The sequence below is a fragment of the Phyllostomus discolor genome, chromosome 7 (genome assembly GCF_004126475.2).
Source record: "Phyllostomus discolor isolate MPI-MPIP mPhyDis1 chromosome 7, mPhyDis1.pri.v3, whole genome shotgun sequence".
Classification (NCBI taxonomy): Eukaryota; Metazoa; Chordata; class Mammalia; order Chiroptera; family Phyllostomidae; genus Phyllostomus; species Phyllostomus discolor.
The window spans coordinates 7,087,158-7,108,948 of NC_040909.2; the positions used below are offsets into that span (position 1 = coordinate 7,087,158).

Below are 21,791 nucleotides of genomic sequence, written 5' to 3' on the forward strand. Positions count from 1 at the left end.
TGCTGTGGCTTGGACACAGGAGGCCACGCCCTGGTGGCATCTGTCCCAGGCCCCTGTGGTGACACGATGCTCTTCCCCAGGGCTGGCTCTGGGGGCGGTCTCGGTGGCGGCACCGCCGTCTGCGGCCCACGTGAGCGGGCTGCGGCGGACTGCGCGGCTGGCTCCGTCCGAGGCAGGGAGCGCCCTGGTTCCCCCTCCCCACGCAGCGGCACACTTTCTGTCCCGAGGGGTGTCAGCAAGGCAGCTCCTCGCTCTGGGCAGGGGGTGGGGCTTCGCCCCAGCGCAGGCCTGGCGGGCACGTCCAACCGGGCCGGGCAGGGCGTGACCGGCAAGGCGAAGCTGAGGGGCGGCGGGGACACTGGCAGAGGGACTGGCACCGCTGCCTTTTCGGTCAGAGCAACTTCTGAGGACCCCAGCGTCCACTCCGCCTGTAGGGTACATGGGCGTGACCCCAGTGGCTTTCCCCCTGGGCTAGGAGGTGAGGAACCCACCCGCCATGATGCCCAGGCCCTGTCCCTGTTCCAGGTGGCTGTCCGCACTGCCCCCAAGCCTCATGGGCTGGCTCAGCTCACCCTCCTGCTCCTGGGTGGGGCGGAGACAGTGGGGTTCCTGGGACCCAGAAGCACCCGGGCTGTGGCTCGAGAGGCAAGGTGCCCATTCCCGCCACTTCCGCTCATTCCCACCCAGCTGCATGTCCGCTGGCTCCACACGGGGTCCGGTGGCTTCCTCCAGCACAAGGCGGGGGGCACAGTGGGACAGGTGCTCTTGCCCCCCCTTCACTCCCGTTTCTCCTCTGCCCGCCCTCACCCCTGCACCAGGCCACGCCACACAGGCACGAAGGCAAACGTTCAAGTCATCTGTGTCTCCCCTGCCCCTGGGCCAGCACCGCTTCTTGCCACCCAGGCCCGGATGGAGGTCCCTTCGAGGCCCCGTGCCCCCCCACCCCCTCCCATCACTCCTGCACCAGGAAGTTGATGAGGGCCGTTCTGGGGGAGAGAAAGGCTTTCTTGATGCTCCGCCCTTGGAGGTGCCTGGCGCCCAGCTCGCTTTGAAGAACAAGCTCATGCACTTTGTCCTGGTCCCGGGCCACCTGCTGGGGCACGGGGACTTTGCCACAGGCTCTGTTGTTGATCTGCGGAGACAAGCCAGAGACACGGGGCACTGAGAGGGGCAGGCGCCCGAAATCCACCCCACTTCCTGCGAAGGGCCCGCTGCGCCTGCGGGGGGCAGAGGGGATGCGGGGAAGAACGGAGGGAGAGGCAGCACCAGCCGCCCTGTCGCTGCCGCTGTGGTGGAGACCCTGCCCCAAACCCTTCCAGTGTGACGGCTGCGGCTGTGTCCGGGGGGTGTGGGGACAGCTGTGTCACTGGGGACCGCGTCCAAGCGCAGACCCAGCTGCAGGGGTGCCACTCAGGGCTTTTCCTAGGCCTCCAGAGGACTGACTTCTGGGGACCACAGTCCACCCCCCTTTCTGAGGGCGGGATCCGGAAGGGGGCGCTGGGTGAGGGCCTGGAAACCAGACCTGCATCCCACAGACAACTCCCCTGGCTCAGAACGGACCAGCACAGCTCCAGGCGTCTGTGGGCGCTCACGGAGTACCAGTCCAGCACGGACCAGCTGCGCATCAAATACGGACTGGTGGCCAGTACCACTGCAGCGGAAGTGCCCGTGGTCCCGACAGCCCCCCCGAACAGCTGCCCTTCGAATCTGCCCCCCACGGCTCCTGCAAGAACACGTCGATTTCTTCCGCTGACGCTCCTGCTTTTCACTTGGAAAACAGTCACTGTTAGGATGAAAAGTTACCAGGAACAATTTCTCAAGTTTCCACCGAAAGTGTATCATCCAGCATTCCTGAACCACCCACCTCATTTTTCTCAGATTTCTGCAGAACTAAGTGTCATTTTTACGGCTGCATTAGCCCAGTTCACTGCGTGGGGCACAAATAGAGCATTGTTTCCCGAAATACCCTGAAACGCCGGGGGGGGGGGGGGGGGGTGTTAATGACAAAGCAGAGCCGGGCCGCACAAGGCAGGGCTTCTGTGTCCTGAGCTGCGGGGCTCGGAAGCGCCGTTTGGAGGACTCTGGTCGCTTTCCCTTCCTGTTTCCAAGTCATTAGACGCTGCCTTCTTTCAAGGCCACGTGCTGGGGCGGGGGGGGGGGGCGGGGGCGGGGAGACTGAGACCTTGGAAGAGACCTCCCGCCCCGCCACACAAAAGCCTCGGCCCTTGTGAAGTCCTGGGAACCCCACACGTGGAAATCTCAGGATGTGCACTCGATAACGAATCCATGCATTGGCCCTCCCGTCTCTGTTCTGTTTCTGTTTTGTTTGTTTGTTTGTTTGTTTTAAAGGAAAGAGAGGCCCAGGGTAGGGTCTCCTCTGGCCATCAGCCGTGATGTGGGGTCCTGGGGAGACAGCACGTTCTCTTACGGGAGACAGACTCTGGGTGGCTCTCAGGCCGGGACCGACAAGCGGTGGGACCTCAGGCCTCAGTGTTCTCTTAAGGACAGAGCCCCTGGGTGGGAGAGGGCAGGAAGCGACAGAACCTTGACACGAGTGACCAGCTCGCTCGCTGTCTTACTTCCTCTGCTCCTGTCAAGGTTCCCAGCCAGGGTGGCAGGAGCTAGCCGGTCCCCTCGGTCCCCTCCGATGCACGGCCTCAGCACAGCAGTGGCCCTGCCTGGATTTCCCCGCCCAGCGGCCGCGGTGCCTCCTCACAGCCGGGGCTGACCCTGAGCCCTCGCGGGCGGGCCCGTCCCAGGGAGCTGAGTCATTCCTGTCTACGGTGGGGGGCGCCCCCGGGGGAGGCCCCGTGACCTCGGGGTGTGCAGTGGGTGCCCAGGGGGCTTCCCCATGGGGCCCTGGCCACTGCTCACAGTTTCAGGCTCCCTAGGACGCCTCCAGTAGCTTACCCAGGGCAGTCCCTCCTGGGCGGGTGGGTCTCAATCGCGCCCCGCCCACCCTGGGCAGGAGACACGGGTTAAATGAACAACAGCCGTCCGGTTGGGGCTTCCAAAGGGAAGAGGCACTTTCAGATCTCACACAGCGGCTGTCAGACGTTAGAGAAGTTTCTAGTCCCCGTTCAGTGGCCCTCTGTCTCTGCCACCCCCACGTCATCTCTGGCCTCAGCCTCGTTCCCTCGGGCTTCCCCTGCCCCAGCCGCCACCGCGCACCCACGGGCGGGGAGCCCTGGGGATGACAGCCTCCACTGCCGGAGCTCGCACTCCCCCACCGTCCCCTTGGGCGGGCCCGAGTCCTCACGCAGCCACTCCCGCCCCACTTCACGGATGGGGAAGCTGTGGCGCCCGTGGGGAGGCCACCCGCCCAGGCCCTGCCCCCGCGCAGACCCCCTACTCCTCTCCGGCGCCGCCCTGCTGGGCCCCTGCGCCAGCCCAGGCTCCCTGTCCCGGGTGCCGCCGAGGGCTCTCCCTGCCTTTGCTCCCTTTCCCTCGAAGGAAATGCTGCTGCTCCTTCAGGGCCAAGGCCCCATAGCCCCTTCCTCACCGCGCCTTTTCCAACGTGCCGCCTGCCAGGGTGAAATGGGGGGGTGAGCCACCCACCTGCCTGGTCTGTGGAGTGGGCAGGGGTCACCCCAGGGCTGCGGAGCAGGGCCACTGAGCCAGTGTCTGGAGAGTTCTCAGCCTCCCCCCCAGGTCAGTGCTCACTTCGGGCCCCTGGGGGGTTGTGCCATGAGTGCGCCCAGAGCGGTCTGACCGCCTCCGGCACGGTCCGGCTCGCTCCTCCAACGCCAGGGAAGGCAGACGCTGAGTTGGCCTCCGTCTTCCAGCAGAGGAAACTGAGGCTTAGAGGCTGATGCAAGGGTGGCTGGACTCCCAAGCTCTCACATCCTAACCTCGAGGCTTCACGAACCCCCTGCGTGTAAGACAACGCATATGCCCCGAGATGGTCCCTCGGGGCTGCACGTCCCTCGGACCCGGCACAGCACGCGTCATGGGCACAGAGCGCAGGGAACACGGGCACGGCTGAGCCGAGTCACACTGTGCGGTGCTGCAGCTTCCGTGTCTGGCCGTGGCACCGACTGAGGTCACAAGAGAAGGGACCTGCACAGAGGTTCTGTCACTTGGCACGGGGCCCTGACAGGCAGAGGGTTGGGCTAAGGGCTGAGCGGGCCAGAGAGGCCTGCCAGGGCCTCCCAGACAGAGAGGACATGGCCCCCCCACCACTACCCCACCCCCTGGCCGGCAGCACGGCCCTAATGCAGGAGCCGCGGGAGCCACTCACCAGGACGGCCATCTGCACCACGTCCGGCTGCTGCAGGAACTGCGGGTCCACGGTGGGCCACGGCTGGAGCAGCACGTTGGCGTCCCAGGCATGGTGGGAGCACAGCTTCTGTGGCACCAGCGCCAAGCCTGCAAGGTCAAGGCCGGGGAGAGGGTCAGTGAGTGTGCTTGAGGCTCCAGGCAGCTGGACGAAAAGCATTCACACCAACACAGGCGGGCCGGGTGGACCCAGGCAGCCCCTGAGGCCACACCGTGGCGGTGCAGAGCCTGCCGAGTGCCCCCCACATACTCCGGCCTGGCTAATCCTCCCCGGTGACGGGTGGCCTTTTCCTCAGACTGTGCCCAGAGCTGGAGGGCACGGGCACGCGGTCTGGAGGGTGCAACTGGGAAGACGCAGCTGCTGGCTGGCGCTGGCCGCGGCAGCTCTGCTGGGGGAGGAACACCTCGCGCTCCCAAGAGCAGGGCCTGAGCCGGAGCTGCACTCACTTCCCGTCTGGCCCGTGGGCGCCTGCGGTCTCACCAACTGGGCCTTCCCCCACAGTCGGGGCAGCGGACAGGCCCAGGACAGCAGGGACCGCCTCCCCGCCTCCTCGGCAGGGTCTCCAGCTTCCTCTCGGAAGCTGTTCCCGCCAATGATCAAACTGGGGAGAGCGGTCCTTGGCCAGGGTGGGTCAGACATGCAGAAGCACGAGAACTGTGCTTGACTCTTAAGTCCCACGGGGCCTCACACTGCAGCCCCCAAAGCTGAGGCGGCCACACCCAGCACGCTCCCTGCTCAGCACCCACGGGGTGGCTGGGACAGTGGTCAGGGCTCGGGACTTCGCCAGAGGTTCTGATACAGGGGGCTCAGGTGTCAAACCCTCCAGATCTCACGGGCACCAGAGATGCACCCAAACGTGGACACACACACGTCAGAAGAACAGGTCCCAGGGCACAACTAGCGTGGCCAGGTGCCTGTGCTGGGGCGGCCCCGCGGCAGCTGTGCAGCCCTCACGCGGGGGCAGTGGAGGGGGGTGGCCCCCGCCCACTGCCCCCTTGTGATTGGCCTTGAGACTAGGAGATGCACTTGAGGGGCGGACGCGTCGCTCAGGGGATGGACTGAGGCGGAGGCTGGGACAGAGGCGGTGATGCCCCCAGTGCCAGCCCCAAGGACACCGGGCTGTGGGGGACGAGCTTCCGTCTTATTTTCGTTGGTGACAAAGACAATGCACGCGCTTTGCAGAAAATCTGTAAAAGGTCGAATATATAGAAAAAAATCAAGTCCTACTGAACAGCATTTCTAAACACTTTTATTTTGAAGGACGGTAATGTTATGTATTTAATGAACATTTCTATGTACAACCCGCCCCAGCAAAACAAAGCCAACCCACTGCTGTGGTTTTATTAAAAACTTATCTGAACAGTTAAAAGGTCGAAAGGAAATAAATCGGAACAGTAGCAGTGATTATCCCTGGGAGGAAGTAGTACGAGTGCTCTTCTGTCTTTTTGTTTTAAACATTCAATAGGTTTTCCAAAGGAACACCAAGTACTTTCGAGACGTGAAAAGGCAAAACTGTGTTTGAAACTAAAGTTTTCCTACGACGTAAGATCAGTCCGAGGTTTTTCTTCCGGTTTCTTTCCAAGGCTTCATTTCCTCCCCCATTTCACTTTTGAGTTTATCTGTAATTTGTTTTGTGTCTAACGTGAAAAGACATTAACCCGATTTCACTCAACACGTCCTTCCCCCCGTCGGTTCGTGACTCCCCTTTACAGCACGTCGCCCTAGAGCCGCGTTGAGGACGGGTCACCGGGGGGCAGCTCCCTGCGCCCGTCTGCGGGGAGGTGGCAAACGGGGCCCCACGAGGGCCAGCAGACACGCCGTGTCTTTCGTGGGGAGGCCTCACCCCCAGGGCAGCGGCCGCCCTGTCTCGGCGGTGTGCGCAGTGGCGGGCTCCGTAGCTTGCCGCAGACCGCCACAGCCGGCCCACCGTGGACTCCCAGAGCGGCACCAGCCCGTGTTATCCCGCAGAGCTCCGTGCCGACTCCGTGCCGGCATCACAGAGTCACGTGTCGCAGCCTCCCTTGCACATGTTCCCGTCCGGCACTCTGGCCGCCCGCTGCTGCCCGGTCCGTCCGAGGGCGGCGACGGCCCTTCAGGGCCCGCGGGTCCAGGGGGCACTGGACAGGTGCCTGCGCCCGCTGCACCCGGGACTCCTGAGCTCACCAGCGAACCTGCCACATTTCCGACAGAGGTGCCCCCGGGCAGAAGCAGGGAGGAGCACCCTGCTCGCTCTGCAGAAGGGCCCTGTAAGGCTCACATCGGAACAGAAGGCGGAGGTCACGGAAGGAAAGAATCCTTTCTTTATTTCAGCGGGCTGGGCTGGGACGGTGCGCCCGGCGGCCCAGCTGTGCTGGAAGAGCTCCAAAGCCTCTGCACGGCCTTGCACAGGATGCCCGGCAGATGGAAGGACCTTGGACACAAAGGTTCTGGGCAGAGACCCTTGCAGATTCCACTTAAAAAAAAAACAAGGAAGCCCGGCCTTCCTGGAGCAACCAGGATGCTTATTTATAGCGGCCCGGCCCGGCCCGCATTTCCCTGCAGCTGGGCGTGGGGCCTCCTGCTGGAGGAACAGAAACTCGTCCCGGGCCCTCAGGGCGTCTGTGCCTCCCTGCCCTCTTCAGGGAAGTGGAAACGCCTACCATTTGCGTGGCAAATACAACGGTTTCTTCACGTGACACGGGCGGGGGGCTGGCCTTGGGAAACCCATGGAGAGGTCTGCTGGCGGGCTGGGAAGCACAGGCCTGGCCCACAAGCCCCCACTCGGGGCCCGCAGACCCCGTGCCCACCCCCTTCCGTTCCCTCCTCTGGGAGAGCTGTCGCCGCCGCCGACCTCCCTGGGAAAGAGCCGAATCGAGACCCCTCTACCACCTGAGAGCCGATGAGGTTGCCCAGCCGCTCGGAAGTGTGTGCTGGGGGGTCACGGCATCTGCGGGCGGCAGGTCCCCGGTGTCCGTCTCCAGGCCTGCCCTCCCACATGTGCGGCGGACTTGGGGACGCCGCGGCCACTGACCCCGCTGTGCCTTGTCCGGCCCTGGCAACCCCAAGGAAGTGGACACAGGGTCAAGCCACTGCGCTTCAGCCTTTGCCCACGGAAGCCCACGGATCCCCCTGGAAATCCACCCAGCTTGTTCACACACGTGTGCTCCCGGCGGCCAGCGTGCGGCTGGGGGCTGCCCACACACCTGCAGGCACCTCAGTGCTGGCAGAGACCCTCTGGCCCGGCCTTGGACAGAGACCGCTGACCTGGAAGCGGTGCGCCCAACGGAGATCCCAGCGCCCCTGCCCACCTGAGGGGCCGCCCACCCCACTCAGAACCGGGCTCCAGGCTTCGGTGGAGACTCATTCGGTGGGTGTTGTGCTCACTCCGTCTCCTCTGTCTCCTCCGGAGCGGGTCCCCCTCGGGCTTCGGGTTTTCTGAACAGAGCCGTTGTTTCTGTCGGGGAAGCCATCTCCCAGCATCTCCCAGCTGCTCAGCTGACGCCTCGTCTGTCTGTCTGTCTGTCTGGGTGGTATCTGGAATGCTGCTCCTCTTGGCGTCACTCCCAGAACCCGCGCAGCCTCACAGAGCCCCTGTCACCGCCACCCCAACGCCCTCTCCTGAATCCCTGCCGCAGAACGCATCGGAGCACCGCCCACCGCAGCGGCCTCCTTGTCACTCGGAGCCGCCAGGCAGTGCACACTTCGCCGCGTCCTTCTCCTTCTCGTGGCTCCGTGTCACTTCGGCTCACCTGGGTCTTCGAAAGGCCAGGTGGGCAGCTTCCACTCGGTGGCGTGTTTTGCAGAGTGTGCGGCCAAAGCACCTGTTTTGGGAACTGACGCGTTTCAGGCGACATCTCCCGGCTTCTGGGAAGCGTCTCAGTGAGTTCTGCTGCTTCTTAGAGGCCCCAGGTAAGAGCGGCGTGTCTCCCACGGGCTCTGGTAAACGTCCAGGAGGCACGGGCGGCCACCGAGCGCGAAGTCTAGGGAGCCGGGCCTGGGACCGCCGCCCGCACGGCGCCTGCTCACTTCACGTCCACTTCCCCGCGGGCCTCTGCACGGCCAGTGGCCAGGATCGCGGGCTCAGCGGGGCTGCAGAGGCCCCCACCGGCACCGCCCTCCCTCTCCCAGGCGGACCGTGGCTGATTCGGCAAAACGCTTAAATGGCAAATGTATTCTATTCTTTGTCTTCTAACCAAGAAAGAGACTATAAACCTCATAGCATTTTAAAAAGCAGTTCCGTGTTAAAATGACAAAAAGTGGAGGCGAGGAAAGGAAAAGGACAAATGGTTAAAGAAGGCGGTTTAAAGTAAAGGATGTTTAAATTATTTCCTAAAGGAGGATGCAGAGTCTAGACGGCCTCTCGGAACAACCAGTGTCCCCTGCACAACGCCCTCACGGGGCTGCCCCGAGATGGAGGAGCCCGGAGGAGCCCTGCCGTGGGCGTCCATGGGGCAGCCCGGCCTCGAGCCGGGACCCGTCCCCCACCTGTCCGAGCATCAGCACCCCCAGGAGCGGGTGGGAACCACAGCTGCCCCGGCCAGCCCCAGGTCTCCGAGGGGTGCCCACACCGAGCAGGCCCGAGCCTCAGGCGCCTGCTTCAGGAACCCCGGTCTCGGCGAGGGGATCTGAGACCCGCAGAGCACTTCTGGGGCCTTTTCTCCATTCGTACGGTGGGACTAAGGGTGAGTTTTCACCCTGACCAGGTGGCATGGAGTCACGATACGAGACTGCCAGGGCTGGAGCACGAGAGAGAATGTCCCGTGGTGACATCAGGGTCCGAGTCGGTCTGGGCACACTGGTCCGAAGTGGGGCAGGGCCTTTCCCTTGGGCAGCGGTGACCACGGATGTACCACTATTCAGAGCACAAGACGAGGGCAGTGCCGACACTGGGCCCCTGGCTGAGGACACCAGCACCCCGCATCACATTCAGCGCGAGGCCTGAGCACCTCTGCGGGGGGGAGTCACCGGCCCGGCGAGGGCTCACCCACCTACCTGCCCAGAGCTCGGAGGCGACGTGCGGGGCCATCGGAGCAGCCATCACCAGCAGGGCGCCCAGCGAGTCCTCGAACTCGGGGCTGTGGAGGACCACTCCCGGGGAGGCTTGCTGAGGGAGGAAAGCACAGTGTGAGGATGGGGGCCTATGAGGGAGTGCGGGCAGGCTCAGCCGCAGACACATCTCGAGTCCGGAGATGCCGCGGTCAGAAGAAACCCTCTGGACCGGCTGCTTCTGCTCCGGACAGAGGACTGCCCCCTGAATGACAGCAGTAACAGCCTGAGCAGCAGCAAGTGCATCCCCGTTAACTGAGCATTTATTTACTAGGCCCTCAGCCTGACCGACACTAACTCATTCAGCACCCCCAGCTACCCCCCCGAGGGCGGCATTGTTACCGGAGGGACAGAGGAGGAGGCGCTAAGGATGACAGGCAGGGTAACCTGGCCCCCAGGTGCAGGGTCACCCAAATGCCAAGTCCAGGTTAGACTCTGGGGTGGTCTTCCTTCAGAGTGAAACTCTAAACCCCTCGGCTGGGCCTCCTGGGTGCAGAGAGACAGGCTCTACAGTGGGAGACCTCCAGAGTGGGGGTCCTCCAGCCCCCATTCTCTTCCTGTAAACACACGTCCTGCCTGAGGTGTGGCTCACCAGCTCCGTCGTCCCCACTCGATTTGAGACGTATCTACTGGACACCGGGCTTTAGGGATCCAGTGTCCGGAAGATTTGTATTATGTTTGATGGGGTCAACACCTCTGCCCTCCAGGAGCTTACGGTCACTAGGGGAACCAACACAGGAAACTAGGGTGTCACAGGGCTCAGCGGGTGGGGAGGAGGGGTGGCCAGCACACCTGCGCGTGAGCTGGGGTGTGTGGTCCACCGGCGGCCTGGACGGGACACGGGCTGTCCCCAGGCGGCCGTGGGGAGAAGGCTTCACCGCACCCTGAGCCAGTCACAGTGAAAACTAGCCCCACGCGGGTGTGCTGCTGAGTACGCGCTCCTCGCACCCTGCGACCAAAACAGGCTTGTTTCATTTTACATGCTTGTTATAGTTCAAAGTCAGGGCCCACGTGATGCACTTTTGGGGACAAGAGAGGCCACAAATATTACCCATGATCTTTTTAGTAAAGCACTGATACATGTGTGAAGTAACAGAAAAATATCTATTGGCCTCTGCCCCTGGTTCCCGGCACGGAGCTCCCAGACCCCTCGGAATTTCCTGGGAGACAGGAGAGTCTTTTGTTCTGATTTGGAGACTCTGGGCGGGCTCCTGAGTCGCGCCTGGGTGGGGGTCGGCCACCGGAAAGACCAAGCTGTGATGGTTAGAAGCGTGAGAACTTCGGCCCCGTCCCCCGCTTCTCTGGAGAGGAGAGGGGGCCTGGACTTGCAGTCGGTAATCGACCGGGCTCCTGTGACACCCCCATAGCACAGGCCGGAGCATCCGGGAGAGGGCTGCGCGCAGGGGTAACTTGGGTCTTCCCGTCGCAGCGCGAGCCCCGACAAAGCGTCTGAGAGCAAGCGCTGAGTGCCCCTCCGTGGGGCAAGGGTGCACAGAGCATCTACGAGAAGGACCGTGGACAGGACAAGCTGCCAGGGAGCGGACACTTCATTTTCTAACTTAATTTTCCTACACTATTTGCTCCCTTTTCCCGATGAGAAAAACAGCACGCACTCAGCTCAGGAAACTGGGGGACACACAAAACGCCTCACAATTGCACCACCCGGGGAAAAAAAATACAGTGTATTCTATGCCCGTCTCCAAAAATGCACACCTGTGTGGACACCCACACTCCCGCACACAACGCTTCTCGACTGGGTTCTATCGGAGGGACGCTTCGGTGCCTCGCGCATGCAGTCTGTGCCACGACGCTGGCGTGGCGGCACGTCTCCCCTCACCGACGTGACGTGAGTCCTTCCACCACCTGCCCCTGGAGGACACCTGGGTTCCCAGCCTTTGTGACTATAAATCACTTGCTGGAGGACACCCTGGGTCACAGGATTATTCACAGCCCAGGGCCACCAGCCTCACAGCTGGGAGCTTCCCGTTGGCCGCCTGGACCACAGCATCCTGGCTGTGCCACGGCATCGGGAGTGGTTCTGTCACAAAGTCTGTGCACGTCTGACCGATGCAAAAACAGCAGCTCTTCTCAGTTCGCCTTTCCAGATAATTAGCAGGGCAGATTTGGGGGAGAAGAGGGAGAGCCAGAAGTTTATTGGCTATTTCTCTCTCATCTTTAGTGAATTATTATCTTTCTACATTCCCTGAACCATTTTTAGGTATTTTCATATTACTATGTAAGAGCTCCTGATATACTAAGGATATTAACTCTTTGGTGCATTTATTATAAATGTCTTCCCAGATTTTATCTGTCTTTTAATATGGCATGCTTTAATGTGCTAAAGATGGCAAGCTCTGTGTCGTCCAAGCTGTCGGTCTCTCCCACTGCTCTTAGAAGCCTGGGGAAGGCGTCACTACAGAAAGCATCTGTTAACAGTTTTAAGGCACATTTTTTCTGCTTGTCTGGAGAGCCACCCACTTGCCTAAGTCTTTCATGTGGCAGGAGAAGGTGCAGAGGCCGACTTCTGCCTGCAGCAGGGACAGGTTGGGCTGGCCCAGGTGCAGCACAGGCCAGACGCTGACGTTAACTCGGCGTGAACTCGGGCAGTGGGAGCACGAAGGGCGGAGCGTGGGGCTGGGAGACACCGGCCTGTCTGCTCCTGGAGCTGACCTGCCAGCCAGGTGTGTCGTCCAGTCTCCCTGGCCTCTGTGTCTCCTCCCCCAGACAAGGGGGAGGGTGGGGCGGAGTTTCAACAAGACGATCTTTAAGAATCTTTTCTAGCTATAAAACTCTGTTGTGACTAGGGGAGAAAAATGCTCCTTTAAGATAATAGAGCCCTGGCTGGTGTGGCTCAGTGAATTGAGCTCAGGATGCAAACCAAAGGGTCACCAGTTCAATTCCCAGTCAGGGCACGTGCCTGGGTCAAGGGCCAGGTCCCCTGTGGGGGCCACATGAGAGGCAACCACACACTGATATTTTGCTCTCTCTCCCTCCCTCCCTTCCCCTCTCTAAAAATAAATAAATAAAATAAAATATCTAAAGAAAAAAGGTAACAGAGACAGACAGAGAAGCTGACACCATGGTACTGCTGTCCGTCCCCTGCCTGAGACCTTGCAGGCCACCTCGCCCGGTGGCAGAAGCCCCCTCTCCCCTCTGCCGCCAGCGAGTGAGGACGGACGGGTCACTCACCAGGAGGGCACTGCTGAGCCCCATCAGCTGGGAGATCGCTGAGTTCAGGGAGAAGTCCTCTGTGAAGTGGGCGGTCACCTGTGGGCAAAAGGCGAATTATTATAAAGACTCCTTTCAAAAAATCCACAGAATTATCCAAACTGTGAAATTAAATGGATGTCATCACAGTAGTTACTAACATATTTCACTGTCTCAAATAATCACTATGTGTCACCAGCACGAAGAGTTAAAGTGGCACCAGTGCTGTTTCAGGAGTGTCCCCCCCACCCCCCGCCAGGGCCGGGGCTCGCTCACGGTCCGCCCTCAGGACCCACTGACGGGGGCAGGGCCCCTGATGAGCGGACACCCGCACAGGAGCAAACAAACAGGAGACGGGGTGAAGGAGGCCACGTCTCCTAGGTTACGAGGCTGCAGTTCGCCAAGCGGCCGACTGGTGTGAGGGACAAGCCTCACGTGTCCCAGCCCAACGTCCACACGAGATGGCCGATGTGACCTGCCAGCCTGTTCCCGTCTGCGTGCCCTTCCGTGGTGACCCCGGGCAGGGCCACGGACGCGTGACACATCTCTAAGATGCCAGGAGTCCCCGAGGTGCTGAGAAAACCCAGCGCTGTCATCTGACAGCACACGAGAGCGGGCCAAACCCGGGAGAAACTGTGTGCTGGGGAGGCGGTGGCTCAGTCGCCACTCGGACCGCGGGTCTCCGCCCAGTGCGCTCGCTCCGTTTCCCACGCCAGCGCGCCGAGGGCGGAAGTGTCATCGAAGGGACAGCCGGAGGAGTGTCACTGAAGGAGACCGTGCTGGACCCTGGGCCACACAGACCGGAGAGGACAAGCCCTGCCCCTTCCACGCTGTCCGTTATCAGAGTCCAGACAAGCGACCTGGGCCCACTCTGCACGCACGTCTGGGTCAGCACACTTGGGGAAGAGAACGCAGCCCGAGGAGCTCGTGGGGCATCTGGTGCCCATCAGACACGGCTGCAGATGTCCTACATCCGCCTTCCTTCAGAGACGGGCGTTTTTCACAAAATTCTTAAAAAGACAAATGTCATCGTCTTATAACAGACGCCTGGATTTAAAACAAATGGGAAGGGTTCTGTTTTCACTGAGGAATCTTTTGAAATGGTTTCGACAGTAACATACTGTTCTTTAAGAAGGTGACAGGAACATGTCCTTTTATTTGCAAAAACTAACCCCCGAGGGCGCTCACGGACACCGTGCAGCACAGGCCCCGAGCGGGCCAGTCCCCGCCAGGCTGGGCACCAGGGAACGTGAATCCAGCCTCTCGGCTCCGCGAGACGTGTAGCGTCTCTGCCCCGCATCCCTGTCCCCGTCTGTAAAAGGAGGGGGCCAGAGACGAGTCTCCCGATGCCCCGCTCGACTCTCCAGTTCTGTTTCTGTGGATGCAGGGCACACAGTGCGCCATCAGCGTGGTCCTCCCCTTGTCCCCCTGCCTGCACGCGTGTGGCGTGCAGGTCTGGCCAGTGGACGGCTCCCGGAGGCCCGGGACCGACAAAGGCGGGGCCTCGGGGACTCATCTCGCGAGAGCCAGTCCCTCCGCGAGAACGGCTGCACGCTCCCGCAGCACAGCGGCGGGGCCAGTTATTCAAGGGCAGCGGGGCCACCGCAGTGAGACCCACGGGGGCCCGCCCCGGGAGCAGGCGGGCCACACCAACCTCGCGTGCCACTCACAGAAGCCACCAGTGTCCCCCGCAGGGTTTCTGACCTGAGAGATGACCGAGTTCTTGTACTCCCAGAGCTTCCGGGCCTCCGCTCTCTCCTCGCTGCTCAGCAGCTGCGGCCGGGGCGCCTCCCCCGAGGCCCTGGCCTCGATGAATCGCGTCACCAGGGACCACAGACGCTGCTGCCATCTCAGCACGCCGGGGAGCGCGTCGGCTGAGGTCGGGGTTGGGAAATGAGACACACACACACACACACACACACACACACACACACGTGGAAATGACCAATCGGGTTACGCTGAAGCTGAGAAGAGCGCATGTGGAGAGACAGCTCCCTGCGCCCCCAAGTGGGCGTGTCCAAGGGCAGAGGGCGGGCCCTCCCTGGCTCCCCAGGTCTGGGACTCCGACCAGGGTGGGGTCTGTCGGACCTCAGAGCCCAGGTACCCTGCGCACTGGACGGCAGGGTTACATCAGGTGCTGCTGCCCGCGGACTGTCCATGCCGCTGGGCGGGCCCAGGAGATTGGCCCAGAATGGGCGCCCGCGTCGCCTCCTTGATAAAGAACGCTGGCTGGGACGGAAGCCCACAGTGTGCTTGGGGACGAAGCTGACTCCTCGCACCTGGGCAGGTGACACGCAACAGCAGGGGTGCACAGACCACGCCGGGAGCTGCCCCCGTCCCGGCCAGCCGTGCGCGCAACGCCCATTCCAAACGCACTCACCAAACCCGGGGGCTAATCTGGTGAGCGGAGAAACTGAGTGACCTCATCCTGTGGCCCTGGGTCACAGGGTTAGCCAACGCGGGCCAGTCCAGTCCTTTACTGTCTGGCTACTGGACTGGGCGCTCTTAAGCCTGACGCACCCCGGACTTTCCGGAAGGCCTGTCGGACACAGCGTCCTGGAGGCCTCCTGCAGGGAGGGGAGGGGTGGGGCGTAGACCCAGGCCTACGGGTCTGCACTTTGTCACCCCCCAGGGCTCTAACTTGGCCGGCTCTCGGCCTGGCCCCTGTGGCTGCTACTCTATCATGTAATATACATATTAACTATGTAAATACACATATTACATATGCAATTGCATATTAAGTATAATGCCCTAAAGTATATAATATGCATACAGAATAAGATAATAAATCCAAGATGACTTTGCTTCCTGCTGTTTCAGAACTAAACCCAGACTCTGGAGACGACTGTCCCCCGAGGGCCCCTGGAGGCCGCTGGGGTGCCAAGTGGTCACGGGCAGCATCAGGGCCAGGCCCCCGGCCAGGCGTTCTGGGTTGCTAAGGCCGGCTGACACTGTCCTACAGAAAACCCTCCAGGGCCGACCAGGAGGGGCTGGCCTCTGGGGACCTCAGTGGGCCGAGAGGCAGCAGGGAAGCCCTCTGGCTCCGAGGACACGTTCTCAAGGTGGGTACTGGTGGAGGCGGCCTTGGGACGCACGGGCTTGTGGGAGGCGGGCCCCTGGGTGCGCCGCAGGGGCCGGTTGGGCAGGTCAGGGGTGGGGACTGGGAAGCTGGGACGCAGCAAGCTCCCCAAGGGGCCAGGAGGCTCCTTCACTGGGGACAGTGAGCTACGGCAAATGGCCCCATCCTGGGCTCAGAAGGGGACACCCTCCTGCTGGCTTTACAGAACCGTCTCTCAAACCCTCGACCACCGCCTTTGGCAAAGGCCTCTGCCTCCCAGAACTGCCGGAGGCGGACCACGGGGGGGGCAGGGCAGGAGGTGGCGGGAGACTCACTCTTCACGTCCCACAGGATGTCCTTCTCCGGGGGCGCGGCGAACAGGAGGTAGAGGCGGACCGTGTCGAGGCCGTACTGCTCCACCACCTCCTCGGGGTCCACCCCGTTGTGCTTGGACTTGCTCATCTTCTCCCACGTCACCTCCAGCTCCTCCCCCGTCCCTGCGCGGACGGGCACGGGGCCTGGACACGAAAACGGTACATCAGTGGGCACGTGCGAGCCTGAACTGGCTCTGCGGAAACGCGTTTAGGGAGGAGTGGTGGGGGAGCCGTCCCAGGCGCCCACCTGGAGAACTCCGTTAATTCACGCACGTAACACGCCCCTCTCTCTCTCCCTCATCCCGTTGTAAGAAAGGTTTTCATATAAATGAGGCCCAGCGCCCACCCCACATCTGCCTTTTGTGAATGTAAGGCAGGTATAATGGCCCAACAGTTCTTCCTCAACCACAAAGGAAGATGGAGGAGCAATTCCCCCTGTATAGCAGCAAGTCAGGTACCTACACAAATGAAATATAAGAAAGGACAGGAAGGACTCATACACGTGGCTGTCTTCTCTGTGGGGTCGGGGTCTCCCATGAAAGCTGGCAGCTGGGCAGTGAGGGCCTCAGAGCAGCCAAGCCCCCTGTGAGGCCCCCTCACCTCCAGGCCTGTCTCAGTGTCCACGTCCTAGTCACCAGCACACAGCTGCCCCCCGTCAGGGCCCACCCCCACCCACTGGGACACCCACTGGGAGCAGAGAGACTGTGGCGTCCCTGTGTGGCGCCAGCCCACCACGCTCCGTTCTTGGAAGTGTGTCCTCCCCACCCCCACCCCCACCCCGGGGTCCAGACGGTGCTGGGGAGGAGGCCGCCGATGGCCACACTGGATGAGGTGACCCTGTCGTCCCAACCCCAGTGGCTGGGACCAGGAAGGACATCTGACAAGGATCAGCCTCTTCCTCGGGAACGGGACCTAAGAGACAGAAGCTCCGTTTCGAGGTTATCAGGCACTGCAACCATAAAGACCTCGAGAGAGGGGGCGAGGCTGGGCAAGGCGGCTCCCCAGGGTCACTTTGTAAACTGAGATCGGGGGAGAGCAGAGTCCACGCCGGGGAACAGGGCAGAAGAGCAGAGAGGAGCAGGAAGAGGAACCGGGGGCTCGAGAACGCGGGAGAAGTGGTCTGGTGACTCCCTGACTGTGGTGAGGCCGGCTGCACCTCCTGCAGCTGCGTCTGGGTGATGCCCCTGTGCCCCTGCGCTCAGCCCGCCTTTGGGTGGCCTTCTGTCCCTGCTGGGCAGCCACCAAACCCCCACGGGACCAAGGTGTCCTGGGGCCGCGGCTCGCCTGCACGGCCTTGTTGTGCAAAGCAGGAGAAGGGCACCTTCTGGGCAGGGAATTCGAGACGTTAGAAGAAGGCGCCCTCTCTTGACAGACGTGGCCCTGAGGTGTGTGGCTCAGCACACGGCTGCATGTCAGGCCCCGCCGGGCCCCTCAGCTGGGTCCCCACATGCTGCAGTACACAGTGTGCCATCATACGTGCCCCTGGATTTAGCTCCTGTCCCCTCTGGTCCGTGTGGGAGGAACTCAGCCAATTTCTGCTCCTCAGATTCTTTTTCTCCCACAGTGACCGTTCCTAACTGGACATATCACTGCCTTAATTAGGGAGCTCGCCGACCGCCTCCCCTGAGCCTTCGCTGTAGCGTTCAGTGTGGGAGGCTGATGCCCATTTTGGGGGTGTCAGGTGCACCCAATCTCATCCATTATGCTCTGGTCTTCTAAAATATCCCATGGCCAGAGTGCTCGGGGTTTCTCACAGCTGCCTCTATGTACCCCCGCCACCCCCATTTCGGAACATGTTGTTTCCTTCGTTTGTATGCTGGGTGCACACGCTACATCCTCGTCACGACGGAGAGCGGAAACGCAGGGTGGAGGGAGGTTGCCTTGGAGAGCGGGGAGCAGATGGAAGTCCAGGGGACCGGGGAGCGGCACCGCACCGGGGGAGTGCGGGATGGGGCAGCCCCAGGTGCTGGGGGAGCCGGAGACAGGTGCCCCCAACCTCTGTGGGCTTTCAGATGCACCTGTAGGTCATGTGGGAAGAAACACTAAAGGGACCCCAGTCTTGGAAGAGCCTCTCTTGGGCCTGGGGGATCTGTCCCTGAGAGGGGCTCCCAAACACGGGCCAGGAGACAGGAGGGGAGGCCTGGGCTGGTTCTATGTTCCAGACGGCTGGGCCCCGCCCAGCCTGCAGAGGGCGCCGGCCCAGAGCACGCTGAGGCCTGGAGACTCCTGGCTGCTCCAGCCAGCCAAGGCCTCTGTCAAGGGCTCTCAGGCCTGGTCCTGGTTCTCCGCACGCACCCGCGTGGGGCTGAATGGGCCACTCTTACCTGTGAGGTCTACTTCCTCTCTCTGTAGGCATTGGCCAGAGGGTAGGCGGAACGTCTGCCCCTTGATGAGGCCTTGGGCCAGCAGCTTACGAAAAGGTTCTCTGAGAACAGGTAACAGGAGAAGAAAACGGGTGGGGCAGGAATTCCAAGCACCCAGAAAACAGCCATACAAACCCTACCAGCTGCCGGGCAGCTGAAAGCAGGCTCTCTCGGAAGACAGGCGGGCCGAGCAATGCCGCCTGCAGACCCCCGGGGACAAACGGCTCCTTATAGTGACACTGAGAGCACTGGGTCAGCCCAGCAGGTTCTGACTTCCTTCCACCGCGGCGAGGCGGCAGGAGCCTGAAGGTTGGGAAGGCCTGGGAGGGAGTCTCAGCTCCGCTTCGCAGTGAATTCTGGGAGCTTCCTTTCCTTGTTCTTAGCATCAGCTTGCTTATCCGCAAGTGGATAAACAAGCTGGGATCCTTCTTCAGAAATGTTTAAATCATACAAATTATACATGATTGTAGCCTTTCTGTTCATCAAACATTACACCCTCCTTCTAGGCCTGCTCCCCTCAGAGGGGCCAGTTATTCCTAACAGTTTGGTGAATATCCTGCAAAAGTCTGGAGACTTCTTTCAACCTTTTCCATACGAACCTGTATATACGTGAAGACAGTTGTAGAGATTTGGGGCGGGGGTTAAGTCAACGAGATCATAATGTGTGTTACTTTGTGGCACTTCACTTAGCCATGTGAATGGATTTTCCCCCCACAACAGTCCTATCTCATTTTTAAACACCTGTCTCGTGTTCTACAGTACAGATGCATTATAATTTATTTATAGTGCCCGTTTTTAGAAAAGAGTTTTAGTCACACCCTTACCGACTGACCTGTAAAGTTTAAACATTTTCTCAAACATTTTCTCTAACGAGGACAAGCCAAGGTCGACCCTCCTACGGAATCACTTAGTTGCAGACCGGAAGTGCTTTACTCTGGGGGGTCCACCTGATTCTCAAAGGTGAGCAAGAGCTACCCCAGACTCAAAGTGTGGCGTGCGGCGGCATCGGCCGCTAACACGGGTCCGTGTCACATTCATGAAGACACACTCGGGGGGCCACGTGACATTCTCCACGCACATCCCCAGCAGCCTGATGCCCCTTTCCGCGTGCAAACCCGGAGGGGCGTCGAGTTCACTTACAGAGGTTCGGAAACCACTAGCTTCCGGGAGGCCAGGCAGCCCCCAGGCGCAGCTGTAGTGTCGCAGGTGGGGGCGATGCTGTCCATTCACAGGCTCTCATCTGGCACAAGGCCATCTGATGAGCCGTTACCCAGGCCTCTGGACCGGCTGCGTGGACAGAGATGATTTCAAGGAAACTTTCTCGTGGATGTGGGGGTGTGGGGGCTGGTGGAGGGGAACAAAGATTGAGCAGGAAAGAGGTGAGGTTTGAACAGAAAAAGGGCTCCTGGCCCTCGTGTTTTAAGATCTGTTGTGAGCACGTGATGCACTACCTGCTGCTGCCTAAGGCGAACGACCGAGACTGCAGACCGCCCCGCCCCGCCCCCTGGTCCCAGAGCCGGGAGGAGGCGCTCGCTACTGCCTTAGGCTCTAGGTTCCTGCGCCACTTTCGAAGGTCCTTCCACTCGGCCCTCACTGGGAGTCCATGGCTCTGGTCACTCTTAAGAGAAGTTTTTTAAAAAGATGTCTTTGGGATGGAAGGAGGGTGGGAACAATCCAGTTGTCAAAGATAAACCAAAATCAGTCGTTTTAAGTCCTCAGGAAGGGTGGGCAAAAGAAAGAGACGGGAACCGTGTGCTCTGTTCTTGTTTATCAGGCGGCACAACGCCGCCACCTCCCGGGAACGGACGGAATTGCAGCCTGCCAGCGTCAGAGCCCAGCTCAGGCCAGGCCGCCTAAGGCTGTGCTCCTCAACTTTTAAATAAAGTTCAGCGCACACACACGGAAAATTGTATCAACCCCAGGGGTAAAACACGATGGATCTTCACAGCATGAGCACACTGGTGTGACCAGCACCCAGGTCAATGACCGGAATGTGACCAAACATTCCTGGAGGCCCCCAGACTCCCTCCAGGGGCACCACCGTGAGTGCCACCAGCCTGGTTGCTGACACCAGAGCCACTTCAGAACCTGCTTCAGAACCACCTCTGACCCTCCGAGAGTGAGGCACCTCAGGGGCGTGTCCACACTGGAGCCTGTCCCCAGAACAGGCAGTGCACCTGTTTCTGAAACACAGTGACCCAGCTGCCAGCCGAAGCCCGCTGGGCCCTCGTCTCCCAGGGCTGCGGCACCCCCTGCAGGGCCACCTGGACAGCGTCACCCACAGCAGGGATGGCGGGACTGCCCAGGTGCCCCAGCCTCCCACCTCCAGGACATCACGGGTCCTGCCTGGCGGCTCTTCCTGGCTGACTCAGATGAAGCCTTGAATTCTTCCTAGTGTAGCCACTATGTGAAATGTATCATTTAAAAAAAATTTCAACAGGAGTTTACTGAGCACCTACTGTGTCTGGGCGGAGCCAGGCTGGGGGACGTCTGGTGGGCAGGGCGCCCTCCGCCCTGGGGAAACAGGCCCGTCGGCTCTCACTGGACCAGACCAGCGCCCCAGCACCCTCAGAGCCGAGAGGGAGGAAAGGACAATCCAGTCACATCTGAAGATCACCTCCTTCCCAGTCAAGTCCCCATGCCCCAGCTTGGCCACCGGGGACTTCCCCTCCCTCCCTGTCACACGCTCCGCTCTTTCCACATGTCGCCTCTACGTGCTTCCAGGTCCCCCCTCACACTGTTCCCTGAAGTGCTCCCAACACGACGCCTTCCTGGCTTGACTCGAAGGCCACCTCCACGGGGAAGGCGGCTCGGACCCGCCTGCCCAGAACTGAGCTGCTCTTTCCGGTGTGGCCCCTGTGCGTGCGTCTCTGCAGACACTAAGAGCCGCCATGCGTGCAGGTGAGTGGCTTCCCTGGCTGTCCTCCTCCTGTGAGGGGGGAGTAAGAGGAGGAATACCCTGGAAGACCCCTCCCAGGGCCGGGTTCACAGGGGATCCTCAGTAAACATTCATTGGCTTGAACTAAATCACGCTCATTCTCGTGAACAAATAAACAAACCTGGTGCCGAGCAGAGGTGGGGACAATGTGGAGGGGGACAAGGGACAAAGGAAGAAAGAGGCAAGTGACAGGTGGATGTGGGGTGCAACGGGAGTTGGGGCCATGAGCTTCTGCAGGGAGAGGTGCACTCGAAGGTCTCAAACTCCTCCGCTTCAGGCTCGCAGGAGGGGCAGAGGAGCAAGGGAATGAGTGGGGGAGAAGCCCAGGTGAGTCTGCCCGGAATTTAAGGGGGGGCAGGAGGGGCTTCCCAGCACCTGGAATCCTGCTCACTCCCCAGCGATCCCCACCCCCACTCTTCAGGGCCCCAGGGGGTGCCCCCCTGGGCTGTGTGGATCTGGTTCTCATTTTCTTGGCTGAAGCCAGCCACATCCCCCCCCGCCCCCCGCCACCATCACATACAGTTTAGCTCTAAGCCAGGAGCCACAC

At 61.1% G+C, this 21,791-nt stretch overlaps 1 protein-coding gene across 1 annotated transcript in view; it reads right to left on the reverse strand.

The window, feature by feature from the left end:
• Positions 1 to 282: 282 nt before the first annotated feature.
• LARS2 (leucyl-tRNA synthetase 2, mitochondrial) overlaps positions 283 to 21,791 on the reverse strand; it is a 107,828-nt gene continuing 86,319 nt past the window's right edge. Inside the window, 7 exon segments of the mRNA XM_028518471.2 lie at positions 283 to 1,132; positions 4,241 to 4,368; positions 9,251 to 9,362; positions 12,494 to 12,571; positions 14,216 to 14,385; positions 15,905 to 16,087; positions 18,268 to 18,368. Of these exon segments, the coding sequence (XP_028374272.1) occupies positions 953 to 1,132; positions 4,241 to 4,368; positions 9,251 to 9,362; positions 12,494 to 12,571; positions 14,216 to 14,385; positions 15,905 to 16,087; positions 18,268 to 18,368 (952 nt within the window). The 3' untranslated portion in view covers positions 283 to 952.